Source organism: Nelumbo lutea, chromosome 3 (genome assembly GCF_056320005.1).
Source record: "Nelumbo lutea isolate HS-2025 chromosome 3, American lotus-T2T, whole genome shotgun sequence".
NCBI lineage: Eukaryota > Viridiplantae > Streptophyta > Magnoliopsida > Proteales > Nelumbonaceae > Nelumbo > Nelumbo lutea.
The window spans coordinates 98345746-98367971 of NC_142686.1; the positions used below are offsets into that span (position 1 = coordinate 98345746).

At 42.0% G+C, this 22226-nt stretch overlaps 1 protein-coding gene across 5 annotated transcripts; it reads left to right on the forward strand.

Annotated features, from left to right (window-relative positions):
• Positions 1–10409: 10409 nt before the first annotated feature.
• On the forward strand, positions 10410–14560 carry LOC148867098 (uncharacterized). Of its 5 annotated transcripts, none has more exons than XR_016109264.1 (4): positions 10410–12956; positions 13059–13148; positions 13217–13297; positions 13418–14560. XR_016109264.1 is itself a non-coding variant. In XM_088975347.1 (4 exons), the coding sequence occupies exons 1-4, from the start codon at positions 12946–12948 to the stop codon at positions 13496–13498; spliced, it is 237 nt and encodes a 78-aa protein (XP_088831473.1). In that variant the 5' UTR covers positions 10834–12945; the 3' UTR covers positions 13499–14560. The 5 variants fall into 5 exon arrangements, 2 of the variants coding, with proteins under 2 accessions (XP_088831473.1, XP_088831472.1); XR_016109265.1 differs by having other exon boundaries at positions 10418–12956; positions 13059–13122; positions 13232–13297; XR_016109263.1 differs by having other exon boundaries at positions 10420–11750; positions 11847–12956; positions 13059–13297.
• The last annotated feature ends 7666 nt before the right edge of the window (positions 14561–22226 follow it).

The following is a 22226-nucleotide window of genomic DNA, read 5'->3' on the forward strand; positions in this document are numbered from 1 at the left end:
TTTGTTAGAGCCGTCTCTGCAACTGGAGATGGTGGTAACAGGTGGCGATGGCAGGTGGTCGTTTGAGTGCGGCTATCAAGCGTCAGATCCCAGGTCAGTCAGGTGCGCCGCCCCTGGGTACGGACTTCTTTGGTGTCAGGCGAGGTACGGTTGTTCAGTTTGGCGTCCTGGAGGCGAAGTAGTGGAGTGGTGGGCGAGGTGAAGTCTTGAATTCGGATAGGGGAGTGTCCCGAACTGTCGTGGGACGGGCCAGTTCGGGTCGTTACCTTGTGTAAGGCTCGAAGCCTAAGGGAGAGTTCGGGCTCCTAGTAGGGAGTTCGGACTGCTGGTAGGGAGTTCGGACCGCTGGTTCCTCCCTTTGGTGCTCGCGCCTTGGACACGCTATTGTGCCGAGCTGTTGCCTTTGCCACATGTTACATAATTACAAGGTCGGACCAAATCTTCCTTCATCAGTTGAACCATTGGATCACAAAATAGAAGAGAAATGAACAAACTGCAAATCAAATCAAATAATTCTACAACCTATTCAATGATACATCATTCCTTTGCACCAACTAGTCTCCTATACCTGCTTTCCCATCGGGATTTGCCATAGTACACCGGAAACACACCACAACCTGCTAACACTAACAAATAAACACACTATCTAAATAATAGTGTTCATTTGAAGCAGGAATCGACGCCGACGGACTTGGAATGTGTGGGTTATAGATGACCATATATAGGATCAGAAATCACTGCATACACCATTAACGCCATTGGAAGATGTGTTTGCCGGGGTCCATTACCACTAGAAGCAGAGGTGAGACCGGATGGTGTTTCCTGTAGATTGTAGCTAGAGACATTTTTGTGAGCCTCAAACTTTCTGCCATAGATTTCAAAATGTCATTAGCCGCCATTCAAAATAATTTTCACACAAAGAGGTCCCTAGTGAAGTGAAGATTATTTGATTACCAAAAGAGAGGTTATTTCAAGGTTGGACAAAAGGAGACTGACAAAACAGACTCTCTAGAGGGAGAAACAAAAAGAAATTATGGACAAGTACGAATACACACTAGCCCTCTCCCCCTATAAATCACATCCTGCCCGGCATCAATTCACGGTCAAGATACATTCCTCCTGTAATTTAGGACTATAAAATTCTGATGTGGGTTGATTGGTCATTCTCCCAAGAAATTATACTATCAAACTGTCTTTTTATTAGATGTATACATGGACCAATTTAATAATGGGAATGCATAGAGTATGGGATCTTTTTGGGTATTTTGGTTAAATACATTGAATGAGTGCTGACGTATATAATGTCTATCGATCGAGTAGGGGGGTTTCACTGCTATTTTAGTTTTAGCGCTGAATTTCATTGGCTGGGTTTTAATCGGATGCGCTTTATGAGGTTTTAGTTTTGTAAAGGGGGGCTTAGAGTCATTTGGCCTAAAGAGGAAAGGGGGGAGTGGACAGCCTTGGCGAATACCCCTTGTTGCTGTGAACATTTTTTACGGATTTCTATTAACAAATACAACAATAGAAGTAGTCTCTATCAAGGTTCAAAGTATCGGTAAATCGGAAAGATAATTTTAAGAGACATTTTGAGAATATGCTTTGGGTACATACAAAAAATCAAGATACACACAGATACATTAGGACTTATATAGATCTTAAAAAATAAATTAATAACAATAAATAATATAAATTCCATATGACCTTAAATAAGTTATTTAAATGCTTATAAACAAAACAAGTTATCTAAACATACAAACCCATACCTTAATAATTTATATAAAATGTGAGATATAAGGACAAATTGGTAATCATTCAAGATAATGGAAGGAGTAAAATGTGTATTAATTTTCATAAAATCAATATAATTTATATTAATGTTTATTAATATATAAATTTTAATAATCAATTTTAACATTAATTAGTGAACATCCATTAAGAATAAAATATTTGCTTAAGAGTACTAATACATACAATTACAATCAACAATTGAATATGGTGTAATGGTTTGTTTATGTTTATTACAATCAAATTACTAGGGTCCAATTCTCCTTACCTTTATTATTTGTAGTTTAAAATATGTTGGTTTAATGACAAGTCAACTTCGAATTTATTGCTTTAATGGTGGGTCAGATTAAATTTTGAATTTCAATATTGTTATAAATGTAGTAATTAATTATTAATTAAGAGAGAAAATGAGTTATTAAGAAAGAGGTAATAATTATAGGGGGTTATCAATTACGAGTTATTTAGGGCAAGTTTCCTTAAATGTAAGTGTTATTAGAGAGACAGAATTATTAAATAGGCTTATTTATGAGAGAGAGAATCTAATATTACAATATGTATCCACCCATACATTCAAAAAGCCAGTCCTTATTGGTCCTATATCGGTCGATCCAAACCTAAAACAATCTGATACGGGTTCGTATCGACCCGATACAAATGAAAAGAATGAAGCTATTGAATTTGTAGCATTCCATGTATCAGAATGTTGTTGCAATGATACGTATCGGCCCGCATCGATCGATATGTTGCGATTTTTTAAACCTTGGTCTCTATGCATAGCCTAATTAGTGCACAAAATCCTTAAGAGAAACTCATACTTTCCATTATTCATAGGAGAAAAGCCCACTTCAAATGGTTGTACACTTTTTGCCATATCTAATTTGAGCATAAATAGATTCATTTTGCCTTTTTTTCTTACGCATGGAATGAATGGGTTCTTGGGTAATCATAGCGCTGTAAAAAATTTGACGTCTGGGAACAAATGTATTTTGGTTAGAAGTGATCACCTTGTGTTGGAAAAAAAATATAATAATAATAATAATAAGACAGAATGGAATTTATCGATAAATGCTTTTCAAACCAAACTTCGGCAGAATTGCAAAATTGTGAAGATGAAACTAAGAATTGCAAAGAAAGGGAGGTTGAGTCGTGCCACTTAGCGCTTGTTCATTTCCTCTTAACTCTTATCTCTTAAGAGGAATCTTTTAACTTTAAGAGAAAATTAGTTGTTTGTTTCCTCTTATCTCTTATCTCTTAAAGTGCAATCATACAACTCTTTGTTTTTCAATGATACCCCCAAAAAGACAAACATAAACTCTCATATATGGGGTCAAAATGGATATTTGATACTTTTTAGAATTCGGAACAACATTCTCTACATTTAGAGTTTAGAGGAAAGAAAAATTCATCAATAGCAATATACCTATTAATGTAATTATTACACTTTCAAATGTCAAACTTCTGAGCAAATGAACAAGCCCTTAGTCACTTTGCTTAAAACCACATTTGCCCCTTACAATGCAGCTGGATGTTTACAAATCAGTTGCCAAGATAAAACAGTCCACATGCCACTACTAGACGTGCACTCACTTACTAGACCTCCATGAACCACAAAAGAGAATGCTTAGGAAAGAAGACAGATAGAGAACTGTGAATTTGTTGGTTTGTAACATTGGGTTGACCACCACTCTTTTTATAAAGTGTTCTTAGTCACCCAAATGGACACAAAGTTGTCCTTTCAAAGAGAAGTGTCTCTCTAACATTGGGTTGACCACCACTCTATTTATAGAGTGCTCTCAGTCACCCAAATGGACATAGATGTGTCCTTTTAGAGAGAAGTGTCTCTCCAAAACTGTGCAACAAGGCATTTGTTCAAAGAGACATAGAGACAAAATGAGACACAAAATGAACAAGTAGAAGAAGATAGAAAATGTTTTAAACCGAAATTTGAAATTCAAATGTCAAAACAGTTTAAACCAGTCAAAAGAAAAAAAAAATGTATCGATGTAGAGTGCGTATACACACACACGTGTGCCCCATCCGGGTTTAGTTCGACGCACGTGTGTGAAAAGCACCCTAACCCCCCTCACGTACATGTAGAGATATATATTGCTCTCCTCCTATGGGTCCCTACCCATAGGGAGAGCAATCCTAGTAATATACTCCAAGCCAACTCTTTTCCCAAGCATTGAGGGACAAGAGTCTCCTACATGCAAGAGGAAGGAAAGAGAGAAAAGACACAACCAAAACAAAAATGAGGGAGAGAGGAGGTTCTTAAATTTTTTAATCGGCCTCCAACAATCCCCCACAAGATTCAAAATTACAAAAAGATCGGACACCTAAGCATCGTAGTGAGAGAAGTATCCATGGTGATGTCTTTTGGACTTCAATCAGCACTTAGGTATCACAAATTACGTAACAGAGTATGGGTAGAGTCAGGCTCCTCCAATCTTTCCCCTTTGTTGTAATTAGCTAATCTGCCAACCAACTCAACTCACATTTCCTTAGTGATTCTTTTGTTTTGGAATATTTCGGCTTTATTCTGCTCTTAGAATCATAAGTGTTTTAGAAAGTTAACCCTTAGAGCCCTTATAGAAGTGGCCACACTTCACACTTACTTAGGCTGATTATTTAATGTGCACTGCACACATTGTTCTTAACTGATTAAGAGTCTTATACTCACCCTCCTCAAACTGCAGTGAGCACTATCTTAGTTCAACATCTGTAATGGGGCACAAATTGATAATGCTTTCCCAAGTCATCTAGCAACTTGTTTTTACCCATTCAACCTAATTCGATGAATCTCCTTTCACATAGGTTGGGTGTCCATCACTAATGACTTATGCATGGGCTTTAACCCCATTCCTACCAATGCCTCATAAACCACTTTAGAAGTTTGTGGTTTGGTTAACGGATATATAAGGTTCTTTTTAGACCTTACAAAGTCCACCATGATTGTACCTTTGTTGAGGTATTCTCTTACCAAGTTGTGCCTTAGGCGGATGTGCGTTCTTTATAGTTATATTTTATTTTTAGCTTTGGCTATTGCTACTTAACTATCACAATGGAAAGATATAGATGGAATTGGTTGTGACCAAAGTGGTATATCTACCAATAAGTTACTTAGCCACTTTGCCTCGGACCTTGCGAATTCTAATGCAATGAATTCAGCCTCCATTGTCAAACTTGTATTACAGGATTGCTTTATTAATTTCCAAGAAACTGTTCTATTTCCTAGGATAAAAACATACCCACTAGTGGAAGTACTATTCTTTGAATTTGAAATCCAATTTGCATCAATAAAGCCTTCTAAAATAGGAGGAAAACCTGAATAATGCAAACCAAAGTTTATAGTTCCCTTTAAATATTTTAATAATCTTACTAGAGCTTCCTAGTGTTTATTCCCGGGATTATGGGTATGTTGACTTAGTTTTCCAACTGTTATTGCTATATCTAGTCTTGTGCAGTTCATTAAGTATGATCTAAATCAATTATACTTCCATATTCCTTTTGCGAAATAGGTTCTCCTACATGTTTTCTTAAGTGGACACTATAGTCAAGTGGTGTCTTAACTAGTTTACGGTCATAGTGTCCAAACTTCCTAAGTATAGTTTCCACATAGTGTGATTGAGAAACAATAACGTTCCCTTATTGTTTATGGACTTTAATCCCTAGGATTACATCAGCTTCACCATGTCTTTAGTATCAAATTTGGACGTTAGAAATTATTTTGTTTATTTTATTACTTATAGATTTGTACCCATTCTTAGAATATCGTCAACATATAGGCAGATCATGACTACATTATCATCTACAAACTTGCTATAAGGGCATCTATCAGAATCATTTCTAATCAATTTATATACTTTGTTCTCTTGTCCTGGTTCTATGAAGCCTTCAAGTTGGTTAATATATATTTCTTCCTCTAATTCCCCATTTAAGTAGTTGTTTTTACATCCATTTGATGGACTACCGATTTATAAATTGATGGTATGGCAAACAAGACTCTAATGGTAGTTAATCTTGCAACTAGGAATATGTGTCAAAAAAATCTACATCTTTTTTTTTTTTTGTCTAAAGCCTTTAGCAACTAATCTGGCTTTGAATTTCTCTATAGTACTATTTAGTTTTAGCTTCTTCTTAAGTATCCACTTATAGTCTATTGCCCTAATCTAGGTGGGAGATCTACAAGTTCCCAAGTGTGATTAGTGACTAAAGAGTCTATTTCACTTTTTATGGCTTCTTTCCATAATATTACATCCGATGAGGTTACGACTTCCTGATAGGTTACTGAGTCTTTGTCCACCAGAAATGTGAACATTTCATCACCCAAGTTTGTTTATTTTCTTTGTCTTTTGCTCATTAAGTCTGGTTCTTAATTCATAGAATTAGAGGTGTAAATTGGGTTGTGTCAGACCAGCACAACATGGCCCATGGGCGGCCCCCATAAAGTGCAGGCCATGTTGTACCAATCCGCGGGCCATGCTACCCTCCCCGGGATAGCTTGGGGGTTGGCCCAGAATGGCCCACAGCCCAAGCCCATACGGGCCCGTGCTGTGCCATGTCGTGCCACAGGCAAAGTTGGTCCATGGGCCAAAGCTATTTATTTAAAAGTTTTGAAAAAAAATTAAAATTTTAATTTTATATGAATTTTGATGTATACAATTGCTTATATATACAACAATTAAATAAATTAATATAATAAAATTGAAAATAATTGTTTATTTTATTAATATATTATATACTATATATTATTATACAATTCTAATTTATATAAATATATAAATAATATATATAGGTCGTACCGGGTCAGGCCGCGGGCAGCACAACAGCCTGCTCGGCCATGTCGTGCTGGCCCGGGGATCTAAAACCCCATACCCAACATGGACCACATGATCATGCTGGGCCTAGCATGGCCTGTGTGCCGTCAAGTCGGGCCACGGGCAGAATGACCCGATTTACACCTCTACATAGAATCGTTGTTTCCTTGATTAAGTGAAGTACTAACTCCTTAAGCATTTAAAATCTTTTCTTTGATTCCTGTTATAGACTTGGGGAGGTTCCCTATTTATTGTTTATTTCCTCCATGGAAAATATGCTCAAAGAATTTTGCATCTAGATACTCAATTATTTTGTTGTACTCTACAACATTATCAATAGTTTTAATTACAAGGAACCAATAAGTTGCATTGTTTTGTGCATATCCAATGAATACACGATCATAGGTTTTTTCTTCTAATTTCTTTCTTTTAGGTTCGTGTATTCCAACTTTTGCTAAACAACCCCAAACTTTTAAGTAGTTTAAATTGGGTTTCTTGTTATGCCAAAGTTCAAAAGGTATTTGTCTTTTCTTTTTAGGAGGTATTCTATTATACAGGTGACAAGCCATTAGAATTGCTTCCCTCCACAAGTTCATAGGTGCACCTGAACTAATTAACATAGCATTCATCATTTATTTTAATGTTTTGTTGAGTCTTTCTACAACTCCATTAGATTCAGGTTGGTAAGGGCTTGTGGTTTCATGTATAATTCCATTTTCTTCAAAGAACTTCTTGATGGTTTCTTTATCATACTTAGTCCCTCTATCTGCTTTAAATCTTTTTTTTTTCCAATTGATTTTCTACTTCAATCTTGTATGTTATAAAAGCTTATTTAACCTCATCTTTTGATCTAAGTAAAACAACATTTGCATATCTAGAGAAGTCATCTATGAAGGTTATATAATATCTCTTTCGTCGTCTAGCTTCACGAAACTTAAGATTTTTTAGATTAATGTATACAAGTTATAGTAATTTGGATTCTCTTTCTACACTTTTATGAGGTTTTTTGGTAAATTTTCCTTATATGCATACTTAACATTTTTCACTTGTAAAAATTATAGGAACGTTCAACACTCCAAACTTACATAATCATGTTAAATAAGGAACGCTACAATGTCCTAATCTAGCATGCCAAATATTAAATAATTCAACAATATAAGTAGAAGAAGAAACATTCTTTTTCATAATAATATCATGAATATTCAGTACAAATAATCCACTTGTAGGATGGGGATACGAAGCTAGGTTGGGGAGTGGTCTCTTTGAAAGATGAAGAGAGGCCTCGAGGGTGAGGGAAGGCGAAGGCCTTTAGGTGGATGGTTTAGAAAATGAGAGGGTTGTGGATACTTGAGAGTACCAATGACAAATGCATAGGATCGGATGAGTTCTAACATGAGGGGGATCCCTATTTATGGGGGGAGGGGGGGAGAGTGGGGGAGGTCCCGAGATCTTAAAAGGTAGGAGGTGAGGATATTCGCTCCGTATCGGGGAAGGGGATATTTGATTCATTATCAATTATTAGATGCGCTACTAGAGCATCGCCATGTGTCTCATGAGGATTTTCTAAAGGATTGACTTTCCTTATCCTTGAAATCCCTTGTTACTCATGTGTGCTACTACCTTTTTGCGTGTCATAACTAATCCTATGTGGCAACAGTGACGCCATCGTTTGGCGGTTGGTGCTTCGTTAATTCCGCATGGCGATTAGTAGGGTCCTTTGCTATCGTGGGCTTGTGTGTGTCTAGGCACACTCGGGCCTCGTTTTGGGCTTGACCTATTGTCTTTTCTAACCTGTCGTCCAGAGCAGGCTTGCAGGGTGTGAGTTCATCGTGCATCGTAGAAGGTGTGGCCTCATTGCACACTCAGGTGTGCTTGGGTCTCTTGGATGGGTCTTTCTAAGTTTTATTTAGGTTCGGGTGTTGACTGGACTCGGTGGACCGCGAGTTTATTGTGGTTCTGCATAATGCATTGCGGGCTCATCGCAAAGGTGGCATTGTGTTGCAAATTCATCGCAATGTAGGGATTGATTGCAAGCTACTCATAAGTGCTTCTGTGGTGTTATTCTTGGTGTCTGAGTGTTCTTTGAGGGTCTGGGTGAGCTGTACATACCTACACTGCATTTTTGTTTGTTGTTTCGTGGTTGTTTCACCTGTGTGCATTGGGTCTGGTGTTTCTACTTGAGCTACGGCTTTGTGTCGATCGCATGTACCCTGTGATCGTGTTTGCTGACTTATTATAATATGAGGCATAGCCCCCTATCTTTTGGTGATTTGTTTGTTGGCAACAGTCAGTGTTGCTCGTTACTTGTGTGCTCTAGCCCCCTCGACTTATGAAGGAAGGAAATTGCCAAAAGATAATATGGACTGTAGTGGTGAGTGCAGCCTTTTGACTATGGTCTTGGGAGGTGGTTAATGACTAAGTTGTGGCTGCAGTTATCATTTCGCTTATTCCAGTGTAAGAGGTGTCACGTGTGTCGATTGGGTTTCTAATGGTGCTTGGCGTATCATTACATCTCGGTAAGTGTTTCATGGCATCCCGATTTCTTGCGAGCATATTTATTAACCGTGTTACATTGCCTTTCACGATGATTCTCCTGGGTGTGCCTGTTCGGCTCCCTCTCATAGGGTTGTAAGTTCTTTATAAAAGGAGAAGTGCGTCTTCTTTCTTCTCCTTGTCTGTGTTCAATCTTACTCGTTCTGGTTGTCTTCTTTTCTACTGCGATTTGCGGTTTGTGATAGCTATGGCTATCAATGAGTTTGTGGGCTCTAATTCGTCGTCTACGGTGGGGTCAACACCTAGTGGGATAAGCAACGATTCGGAGCTTGTTCTGGTCCGTCAGTTGTTTATGCGGTATTGTGAGGATAACTTTATAGCTCTGTTAGGGTACGAAGTTGTCGATGGGGTTCCTGTCCATGGTGTCCGTCCGGGTGACAGGTTTGTAGTGACGGGGGTGGTTGTGAGGTTCGCAGAGGCTTCACTTTGGCTGGCTTCCATTGTTCAAACTTCCCTTTGTTGTCGTTGGTCCGACACTAAATACGCTGGTGACCGTGATGTCTGAAATTATGAACCTCCCTCTCGACCAGGTGTCGTGGTTTGTCCTAGCGCAGTGGTTGAGGACTTGTGAGAGCTTTTCTGCGATTGGCTTTCACATCGCATATATTGAACAACGCATTGTTTGACTGGCGTGTGTGTTATAGAGGGCCGGCCTTGGGAAGACGCCTTTAGTGTACGGATGGTCTCTAAGGGACGTGTGCCGTCGTCTGGAAGCAGCGGAAACAAGGCTGGCCGGAGTTGCTAGGTGGCTTGTGGACCTTGAGGTGCAACGTACACGCCAACGCCCACTGGTGGCAGAGCACGAAGCAGAGGTGAGTGAGCTGACAGCGTATGAGGTTCGGAGACCTCTGCTTGAAGATATAGACACAATACGGGATGACGGGGCCACTATCTGAAACTTGTATTTTGTTTGAATGAAACCAATGGGCTTCTCTACATCCAGTGTATTTAATTTACTGTCTCTCACGTTGTGTTTCTGGGAATGGATTGTGTGAAGCTTCAGTCGGGTTTAATTGTCTACGCCCGGGGTGACACCCATGGTGTATAGGTGTTATTTACTAATTTGGGCAATGCTTATTTTGATTTCCTGGTTCGGCCATATTGTTGAATTGGGTGTGGGTATGAGGATTATTAACCTAGGTGCTGTTGCTCTTTACTTTCTTTGTGTTTCAGCTTCGTTGTCCGATTTCGGCATAATGATTATGTCGTCGGCCCTTCTCAGATTGAAATCCCTGTGAGGGAGGGATCGCAATGTGTTGTGTGAGGAACTTCCTGTGCCCGTCGAATCGAGTTTGTTTATGTCCCTCATCAAGTACAGATGCCATTCTATCGGTGCCCTATGATCGATAGAGACTGGCGAGTCCGTCGGGGATGGGCATGTGGTGACCAGTGATAGTGGTCCCTGCTTTGGAATTATTGCATGTAAGTCACATGTGTGGGGCGAACCCGGTGTCCGATACGGTTCGGTGGCGTTTACTGACGTATCGCTTTATTTGAATTAGTGTGCCTTTATTTGAATTGTTGCTTTGGAATTAGTGACGTCCCACTTTTATGGGGGTATTTAAGTAATTGCATTGGTTACTTTTCCGCTAAGCCTTATTTTGGGTAATGTATAGGCGTCTTTTCGTCTTCGCCAGCGTTGTTTGGTCTGCTGCACGTGGGAGCGTCGGGCAATCCCTATAAAGCCAGGGAAAGGGACCCGGGTAGTTTTCCTTTCACCGTCAGCTTTTGCCTTCGTCTCCTTGCTACGTTCCGTTGTTTTAGTTGCCATATTTGCACATTTTCCGTTCCTACTATGTTTTCCATCCATGGCTCCATTGTCGCCGTCAAGTTCTTAGGGTGTCCGAGCAACAGGTGAGAGAGAAGATTGAGAAGAGGGTTGAATGCCCTTTCGTTGATTTTGTTAGGGAGGTCGATATGGCGGAGCTGTTATCGGAGAGTGAGGCCGCTCTGGCCGTCACAGGGGAGTAGGGTTTTTGGCCTTCGGTCCTGGTGTCGAGGGGTGTAGAGGGTATATTCAATCCTATTTGTGGGAATGAATCGTTATGCCTGTGTGGTCAATCCGACCAGTTCATGTCTATTAAGTGTCAGGAGCCTAGGACTAACAATTCAACAACTCCCAATAGTTACACGGGTTTAGCTGCAGGATTCTGGCCTGATCTGTCTTGTGGATTGTTTCACGGGTTTAGCTGGTAGGGAGGGCATGAAGTATGTGGGGCGCCTACCGGAGCACTGGTGTTGCCGCACCCACACATTTGTTGGGGCTTTTGGGGAGTTTACAGTAACCGTTAAGGATGCGACTGCCTTGTTGGCATTGCCCATTGGTGGTGCTTTATCCGCTCACCATCTACAGCATGTCAAGTCTGTTCTGGCAGATTACAGAGAGTTGTGCGATGAGCTTCTCCATGAAGTGGTTGTGTTCAAGGCGCAAGGGGGTCGGACCACCTCTCACGGAATCACTGATTGGAGTTCTAGTTCGAATCTCGTGGCGGTCGAGATGTAATGGTGAGAGGCAGGACAGTCAGTGCCATCTCGCGGCATTCATTTTGTACGTGGTTTCCCGGTCCCTTGGACTACAGACTGTGGACTTCCTAGGTACCGCTTGCTATTCTTGTCGTGTTAGGCCATCAGCTTCCCCTGGCTTTGATGTTCATGAGGTATTTATATGGGCATCTTGACGACACTGTGCAGTAGCTGGTGAATCCAAGTTGCAAGTGGCATGTCAACTATATCTGCGCGCCAATCCTGTGGATGTACTTGTGCGAGTGGTTTGATCTTGCTGTTACTCCGCGCCGGCTCATGCCCTTCAAGGTCCCTGTAGCGACCTTGCACGGGGATGAATTTGAAGAGAAAATTTTTGAAGTGTGTAGAGGGAAGCAATGGTTGTAGGCCACTCTCCATAAGAGCTTCAAGATGGCTGAAATTGGTGTGCGGTTGGCCTCGTTGGACAGGTTTAAGTGGAGACCTTATTCTCAACTGGTTCGCAATGCCATGTCGTTTTGCGTTGGAACGCTTGTCCCTTGCAACGCGGATCAGCACTGTGCTCTAGATGCGGGCCACTCTACAGCGGGTATAGTGCGATTAGTCGCATGGCCTGGGGTATTAGTCTACCTTGATCGCAAGGGTGAGGTGCAACTAGCCGTCTACCGTCCAGATCGGGTGATGCGTCAATTTGGGTATGACGATTTGGGTGGACAATTTTTGCAGACTTCGGCAAAGGATGCTTTTTGGACTTGGCAGCACAACCGTGCCTTTCCAGGTTGCTCACGTTTGCCGGTCGCAGGCTTATTCAGGGCGCCGAGATGCAGGGCTCTGCAGCTGTCGTATCTTTGTGCATTGCTTGCGGACTTCCAGGAGGTGGTCAGGAAGACCTCCAAGCCCCATCGTTCCCTAGCACCTCCGGAGGGTCGCGCCGCCAACCCGGGTGCCATCCCCAACCCTGTCGTGCTATAGTCGTCAAGAAGGGTTGGGGCCAAGCGTAAGAAAGGGCCTTTGGTGTTGGAGGAGGGAGAGAGAAGTCGTCCACCATTTACGAAGAGGGCGAGGTCTGTGTGGGTGCCCCGCCTTCCATAGTACGGGGAGGTGCTAGAGCCTCCAATTATCGCTTCATCGCATGTGTCTGCGGATAGCTAGGGGGCTCCATCAATAGCTTCTATGGGAGGAATTGCCCCAATCGAGAAGCAAGGAGAATTTGCGATTTCGGTGCCCTCTTCTACGGGGGCTATCATTCGGTTCTCGAGCGGGCGAATGAAGAGGAAGGCCCTTCCTCGCTCGAAATGTTGTCTCGAAGATGATGGCTCGGTAAGCCTCTTGGTAGTCGTGCACTGTTTTCTTTCTAGGTTATGTTAAAACACAATTTTTCTAATTTTATTAATCTACTTCGCTTTTGCAATCTGTGGGAAGTGGTGGCGAGCAAGCTGTTAGTGAAGCTCTTGTGGTTTCTCGAGAGCAGACGATGGAGGTCCCGGTGGGTTCGTCTGCTGGGTTAAGTTTGTTAAGTATATAAACCTATGTCATTATCTTGAATTTCTTTTATGTTGTGGGAACTGACCGTGGAGCAGTCTTTTATCCTGAAGCGAGTTGATCGTGATGAGGTTCATCCCAGCCAAGGTGTCTTCGGGGGCGATGAGTTTGGTCATGAGGTAAGTCGTGGTTGTTTTTCGTTTTCTCTCTCTCTCTCTCTCTCTCTCTCTCTCTCTCTCTCTTTTTAGGATTTGGCATGTGAATGTTAAACTGATTGGTTATGTCTAACTTTATTATAGGCTTCATTTTCCGAGTGTGCTGGACATGCCCTTCAGGCGTTTAGCCGAAGAATTGAGGGTGATGCAGCCCCCCAGGGTTGAATCTGTGGGTGCAAGGAGCATTGAGGGTGGTGACAACACCTGCGATCCTGTTGTTCGGGGGATGCGCCAGGCCGAGTAGCCGGTGGTGGGTTTGGATGTGGCGATGCATCGCGAGGAGGTTGCTGCTGCTGCCGATGGTGTTAATGTCTCTGAGGATGTCGGGGTGAGGGAGAATACTGAGCCTCGGTCCCCTGTCGAGCTAGGCGGCATGTCTGGGGGTGATTCTCCTCAACCAGAGGCTTCTGGTGACTCGGAACGTTATTCAGGAAGAGGTGACGCAGAACCAGAGTTCACTCTTCCTTCCGAGGAATTGTCCTACGAAGAAGAGCTGCTTCAAATACAGTAGGGATTGTTTGGCTATTGCGATAATCACAACATCCTGCTTTTGCACTTCAGCGCAATTGCCTCTTTCGCGTCTCGTGCCATTCAGGCGGAATGGTTACCTGAAGGGAGGCTGCACTCGGAGATCGTGGGCCCCGCTCTAAATACGGTGACTACTTTGATGAGTCGTTTAATGGCCCAACCTTCAGAGGAGCTATCGTGGTTTGATTTCGCCTGCTAGTTGGAGGCCTGTCGAGCTTTTTCGTCGATGGGTTTCCGTATGGAGCAAATCGAGGGGCGTGTTGTGGTATTGGCACACGTCCTTTGGGAGGCTGGTCGACGCATACCTCAAGTTGATTAGTTCCGTTCCATGAAGGATGTCTGAGGCTGTCACAAGATTGTCGAGGCCAGCGTAAATAGGGTTGCTGATAACCTTAAGAGTTTGAGGGATGAGTGAAGCTAGCGGGGTGCTGGATACCATTGCGACTATTCGTGAGGAATGGGCCAAGTGACTAGTGAAATTGTTGTAATAGACCATTTTGGGATTGCCCCGCGCGTTGTATAGTAATAAAATTATTCTTTTGGTAGCGTTTCCGATGTTCTTCTTACTTTATGCATTATGTAATTCTTATGTGGTAGAGTTTATTGCAATGTGTTGAGGTAACTTCAGTGTGGAAATTGTAATTGTGATTGAATGCCGATTGTGTAATAAAATTCTGATGTCATGTTATCTTGATTGAATGCCAATTGTAAGGCATTTTATTGTAACCAAACGTAAGTGTAGGGTTGCTTTATTGCAAGTTGTTTTAGAGAGGTTGAGCGGTGCCAACTGTGGGGAATTGTCCGGCTACTCTTTGTAGCTATTTGACTAGATAAAGAGGGGGGTTGTGCGTGTGTTGCAACCACTTGTCGACTGTCAAGGAATACTAAAGTATTTCTACATGTCGGCATACCTTAAAACGGTGAGGCTCTTCACGATATGTATGACGAACGCTTGGTTTATCGCAATGGATAGTGGATGTGCTTGTTGTTGGCTAAGCCCCCCCAATGGTTATATACGGAGTTGTGCCTGTGGGGTTAATGTCCGTGACTAGGTTTCCAATGCTGTAACTACGCCTGAGGTTGTCAAGACTTTATCTGTGTCTAAGGTTGTCAGGGCTTTATCTGTGCTTGGAATTACAAGGGCTTTATCTATTTCTGGGGTGTCGGGGCTTACTTGTTTGCCCGGGGTGTCCAAGGCTTTGTAGAATGCCTGGGGTATCAGGGCTTACTTGCCTGCCCGAGGTGTCCAAGGCTTTGTATAGATGCCTGGGGTGCCGGGGTTACTAAGATGCTCGGGATGTCTAGGGCTTTGTATGGATGCCTAGGGTGCCGGGGCTTACTGAGATGCCTGAGGAGTCCAAGGTTTTGTATGTGTGCCCGGGGTGCCAGATTGCTTGGGTTGTTCGGGGCTTTGTATGTATGCCTGGGGTGTTGGGGCTTATTGAGATGCCCGAGGTGCCAGATTGCCTGGGGTGTCCAGGGCTTTGTAGGATGCCTAGGGTGCCAGGGCTTACTTGCCTGCCCGGGGTGTGTAGGGCTTTGTATAGATGCCTGGGGTGTTGGGGCCTACTGAGATGCCTGAGGTGTCCAAGGCTTTGCATGGATGCCTAGGGTGTCCATGACTTTGTATGTGTGCCCCGGGTGCTAGATTGCCTGGGGTGTCCAGGGCTTTGTAGGATGCCTAGGGTGCCAGGGCTTACTTGCCTGCTCGGGGTGTGTAGGGCTTTGTATAGATGCCTGGGGTGTTGGGGCCTACTGAGATGCCCGAGGTGTCCAAGGCTTTGCATGGATGCCTGGGGTGTCCATGACTTTGTATGTGTGCCCCGGGTGCTAGATTGCCTGGGGTGTCCGGGGCTTTGTATGTATGCTTGGGGTGCTAGAGCTTACTGAGATGCCAGGGGTGTCCAAGGCTTCGAGAGCATGATAAACAAGACGTATATAAGTAGGTGTATGTCATATATGCGAACAAGGCAAATGCATGTATTCATAAAATCGAAAAAAAAAACTCATCATGGATTTATTCATAAAAAGGTGCACATTTGTATGATTACAGAAATACAAAACTAATCAAAGTAGGGTTTCAACCAGTAACCATTTATGGTTTCATCGTCTTCGCCTGTGTCTATAGTTTTCAACATAGAGTAACCCGAGCGATGGCTTCTTTTACCAAGTAGGACCCTTCTCATGTTGGTGCGAAATTTCCTACAGATTTTCCTTGCCTGACACTGAGAACTGCCTTCAATACTCTATCACCTTCTTTGAAGCTTCTAGGCCTTAAGTGTCTATTGAAGTCGTTAGCTAGGGCTTGTTTGTATTTGTTTTGTTTCTCTGAGGTTGCATCTCTAATTTCATCCACTACCTCGAGTTTGTCTGCAAGTAAGGTATCTAAGTCTTATGGCCTGATCTTCTTACCCATTGTGAGGGCTATCTTGGCTGATACAACTTTTATTTTTGCTAGGAGTACTGCTTCTTGACCATAAACTAAGGAGTAGGGCATCACTTGTGTGCTCTTTGTGATAGATGTGCCATAAGCCCATAGTGTTTCCGATAGTTTATCTGCCCAATCTTTTTTATTATTGGCTACTGTTTTGCTCAACATTCTTAATAATGTCTTGTTTGTGGCCTCTACCTAACCGTTGCCCTGGGGGTAATATGTTGTAGATGTTCCTAATTTTGCATCGGATTGCCCTAGGAGGTCACAAACTTCCTGGTTTTTGATGGACAAGCCGTTATCAATCAGTATCCACATTGGTACCCTGAATCCATTGACTATGTTCTATTTCAGGAAGTTTGCTATGTGGGCTGCACAGATTCATCGCAAGGGAATGGCTTTTGCCCACTTGGTGAAGTAGTCTGTGGCCACAATGATGAAATAGTACCCCCGAGAGGGTGGGTGTATCTTTCCTATGAGGTCTATCCACCAAGTGTGAAAGGGCCAGGGTGTGATGACTGGATGCAGGCTGTTGGCAGGCTTGTGGATTCTTTCATCGTGGATTTGGCACTTGTGACATTGGTGCACATGCCGCTGCATGTCTTCCATCATGGTCAACCAATAGAAACTGAGGTGTAGGATGTGGTTATGTAGGGCAAGTTGGCCTTGGTGGGCTGTAGGTTCAGAGCGGTGGGCTGCTTCTAATACGTCATCAATCTCCTTACCGGATAAGCATCGCAGAAGTTTTCTTGTGTGTGATTTCCTGTACAATACTCCGTCCTGGAGGTAGAACCTCTTGATCTTGGAAAATAACCTCCTTCGCTATTGGATATTGATGGGGAGTGTGTGTTCCCGCAAGTATTCTATGTACATCATTCTCCAGTCCTCATCGTAGACCGCTAAACATTGTCTGTTGTCAGTATGTGGGATGCATTTGTTGCATTTTCTTTGTACCTTAGTAGTGTCCCACTTCATTGTCGGCCAGTAATACCCTAACTATTGCAGTTTGCGGAACAGGGTACTTGTGACATCCCCGCATTTGGCTTTGTGAACCTCGTCCAGTACCGCTTCCGCCTCCTGTTTGCCTACGCACCTTGTGCTCACACTGTCTAATTCTCTATGATATAGTACCCCATGTACTAGTTGGAACTTTGCGATCAACCTGATGTCCTATGTCCCTATGGTCTGACTTTTCAGTTTCTGTATCACTTCGTACCTCCAATCGTCTGCCCCTATTTGTCCCTCATCTTCCACTTGGTCTTTTAGGGTGAGAGTTGATTGCTTGTCGATCGACTAGGTAGTAATCTCTATTGGCTCTGGGTTGGCTTGTATCTTGGACCCTAAGGTAGCTAATGCGTCAACGAACCTGTTTTTGGATCTATTCTGATGTTTGAAGTTTACATTCAGGTTACGAACTAGCTTTTGGATTAGGGTCCTATAAGGCAGGATGGTTAGTTCCTTCATTGTCATGCTTCCATCAAGTTGTCCGATCACTAGCTTAGCGTCACCAATTACCCTTATCTTCTTTGTACCGGCTTCTATGGCTTTTATCAGGCCGAGGACCAATGCTTTGTATTCTGCTATGTTATAGGAATAAGGGAATTGAAGGTTAAATGAGTAGGCATAGGTTTACTCGTTAGGAGAAGTTAAGCTTACTCCAGCGCCAGCCGATGTACTCGTACTACTCCCGTCATAAGTTAGGACCCATTCTCTGCCTTCATCTAGGGTGACCATGGGTGTGTCTCTAGGGACCTCATCTGATATAGGAAAATCGTCATTTGAGGGGAAAGTGGCCAATAGATCTATTGTGGCTTAGCACTCAATGGCTCTAGGCTGTGTGTATTCTATGGCATAGTCATTGAGTTGCATCATCCATTTGACGAGTCTACTAGAGAGGTGATGTCTATCCATGAAGAACTTTATTGGGTCACTTCGTGCGATAAGCTTTATTTTTGCCCTAGGATGTAGTGCCTGAATTTTTGTGTAGCAAAGACCAAGGCTAGGCATTGTTGTTCCATGTGAGAGTAATTCTTTTCCTTCGGTTTGAGGGTCCTACTGGTGTAATGGATAGGAAGTTCCACTTTTTTATCATCCTCCTGTGCTAATAGGCATCCTATGGCCTCTGCCCCTATTGCGATATGTATTCTGAACTCCCACCCATCTTCGGGTGGTGACATCATTGGTTGCTTAGCCAGTGCTACCTTTAGTTCTTCAAAAGTATCTTAATGCTCCTAAGTCCATTTGAATTCGATAAATTTCTTAACCAACTTTATTAATGGCAGGGCTGTGTGTGCAAGGTCGAGGATGAATCTTCGTATATACGAGACTTTTCCTAGGAATGTTTTTAATTGGGATTCATTCACTGGCTGCGGGAGATCTAGGATGGCTCTAACCTTGCTTTCATCTGGGTGTATCCCACTCTGATCTACTTGGTAGCCGAGGAACTTTCCTGACTGTAATCCAAATGCTCACTTTAGTGGGTTCAATCTAAAATTAAACTCCCTACACTGCGTGAATACCTTCCTTAGAACTTCTGAGTGGTCTTCTCTTCTTCTTGCTTTGACGACTATGTCATCAACATAGCACTTGATCTCCTTGTGGATCATGCCGTGGAAGACACTAGTCATTGCTCTCTGGTATGTGGCCCCGGTATTCTTCAATCCGAATGGCATCATTTTGTAATAGAAATTCCCTATGGGTGTCCTGAAGGCGGTGTGGGGTGCATCTGCGAGATCCATGAATATCTTGTTGTATCCACTATAGGCATTTAGGAAAGAGAAAAGTTCATGACCCGTGGTTGAGTCTATTAGTACTTCCATATTGGGAAGAGGGAATTTGTCCTTCGGGCAAGCTTTGTTTAGGTCCATAAAATCGACGCAACATCTATGATAAGGTGGAGTTAGTGTTTAGGTGTTGTACTATTGTTAAGGAACTAGGAGGGAAAGGTACTAACCTCAGCTGCCCGTTCTTCTTCTTTACTGGAACTACATTGGTGAGCCACTAAGGATGAGCTATATGTTTGATGAAGCCTACTTTCAGAAGCCGTTGTACCTCCTCTTTGATCATTAGAGTTATTTTTGGCTTAAAGATCCTTTGCGGCTGCTTTATTGGCCGAAATTTTGGATCTATGTATAGAGAATGTGGACGAGTAAATCGAGTCCTGGCATCTGGTCGTATGACCAAGCGAATACATCTTGGAATTCTGTGAGAGAAACACGGGTTAGTCCAATTTCTGGTTCTAAAGTTTTTTTGCGATAAGGACCCCTCCTTACCTTGTAGAAGTGCGATGCGTTTTCTTCTATCCTCGGCTACTAGCTTAGCGGATATGTATAAGGGTCTTTTGTTTGTCTCGTTGGTTGCTAGGTTGATTTCTTCTAATGGCTTCTCGACTATGCTGATGGAATCCGTCATGCACTTCGGGGGTGCTTTGACTTCATCGCAGCATTCCAATGCGTCTTCTATTAACTCCTGAAGTTGTCTAAGTTGTTATTTGTTTTGAATTTTGAGAAATTCATATCTATATAAGTCTGTGATTTTAATAATGTACCTTTGTGCCATCTTCAATAGTTGGATTTTTGTACGACGGTAAGACCGTAGCAACATCGGTTCGCGATGTGGTAAAATGGTACTGGTTGAGACATTACTTAGGGTCTTCCTTTAGGGAAATGCAGAAAAGAATTATTTTGAAAAAAAGATATATTTGATTTGGAAAATATAAAAAAACTTCATTTTTGAATACAAGCTGTGATAAAGCTACATTAGACAAAGTGCAAAGTCATACCTCAGGAATCGCCTTCTTAGCCTCAGGTGGTTTGTTGTTTTGTTCTCATTGTCTTCGAAGATGACGTAGTATTCTTTTTCGTCGTCCCTTGTCATCCGGACGCATCTGCTTCTCTTCCAACGTCCCGTTGTTCCAACCAATACCAAATTTCTCCTGATTTTTGGCACATGTAGCACATCATTCAACATTAGGATCTTTTTTGAAGTCATTTTCAGGAGCACTTTCCTTTGCCAATGACCTTCAAAGTTTGTGAGTTTCCCATGAAGACTTGCTCTCCTTCTATCTGAGTTGTATACTCATAGAAGGAGTCATGATCTCCACATATGTGCTTGGTAGCATTAGTATCCAATACCCACTTCTTTGGTTTATCAACCAAGTTTGCCTTGGTAACCATTGTTGCAATGACATATTTAGTTAATTTGACCTTTGGTTTCCCAAAGTCTTTCTTTTTTCAGTAATGACAATCCTTCTTGTAATGCCTAGGTTTGCCACACACATAGCATTTTCCTTTTTTTTTTGCCGCTTTTTGAATTTCTGGTCATTTTTTACATTCAAATTCTTTTTGAATTTTGTAATCATTTCCTCAACTAGATTGGTTTTGAAAATCTGATTTTTCTTACCTTCATCTTTCTTTCTATTCTTTTATTTTATTTTGATTCAAACCACTACTTGGTCCAAAATAGTGTCTTGTGCCTCATACTTGTTTTGAAATCATTCCATGTATGTGGCAATTTCTCTATTAGAGAACCGGCAATAAATTCATCTAGTAGTATCATGCATTCCTTTGCTAGTTCCCCCGCAAGCACCTAAAACTTCTTTCATGGTAAAATGAAGGAAATTGGCAACGACATATTTTTTGTTTCTAGCATTTTCCAAAGCATATTTGATGCCCAAAGAAAAAATGTCTTCGCTTGGCTCAACATGCCCCAACCCCCCTCACATGCATGTAGAGATATATATTGCTCTCCTCCTATAGGTCCCTACCCATGGGAGAGAAATCATAGTAATATACTCCAAGCCAATTCTTTTCCTAAGCAATGTGGGATAAGAGTCTCCTATATGAAAGAGGAGGGAAAGGAAGAAAATACAAAACTAAAACAAAAAGGAGGGAGAGAGGAGATTCTTGAAATTTTGAATTTCCTTCCAACACCTTGTGAAGGACTATTTTAAGCTTAATGGCTAACATCATAGTCACTACCTTGTACGAAACATTGCAAAGCCCAATAAGTTAAAAATCCACTAGAGGTTCTTGGTTCACTACAAGAAAACTTGGCAAAGTTGGCAGTTTTGGATCAACGGTTCATTATGGCTACTAGCATAGAGGTTCCTAAGGCAGCAACTTTGATTTAACTGTCAACTAAAATACAAATAGAGGATTTTAAGGTAGTTTTTTTAACTAGGCCGATAATCTTTATGTTGAACTGGTCTAACTTTAATCATCCTTCTTCATTCTTTTTGGGGAAATTTTCTTAAACTACCCTTATAGTTTAGTTAATTGACTAACTCTACCCTTACTGTTTACATCTTGTCTTAAAGTACCCCTACTGTTTTTGACAATTGACATCATTGTTAAGTATTAACAGAAAGAAACAAAATATCGAATTTTCCCTCCACTATTCCTTAAAATTTCAAAATAAAACCCAACTGGCGAAAAATTTTCCCTCCCCTCTTCCCTTCCATCTTCTTTTCCCGCTATTTAATCCATCCTTCACCCAGGGTTTTGATCTTTGACATCTTCTGAATACAAATACAGCCATGCCTTTGTATGTGTGTTGCAACTCCTCAGCCACAACCAGCAAATTAAGGACATGGATGGAGAGTTCACTCCACAACTACTTCAATTCGTGGATGGTGTTCATCGGAATGGGATAGCTTGCTGGCTTGTTTAGCTATTATCTTTGTCATCTCATCATAATCCACCACCATACGCCAGCCCATACCCCCATAGCCATAACACACTATTTCATTTCACACGAGCCTTCTCAGCCTTTTTTTTTAGGTAAAATTGATGATATCAAATAGTACGGTCAAAAAGGAAAATATAGGTTACATGATGGCTGCTTAAACAACATCTGGATCCTTTATCAGATTGATTGAAGACTGTTCAACATGTCTCTGCCTCTTTGACTTTGGTCAACCTTCATTTTTCAAAG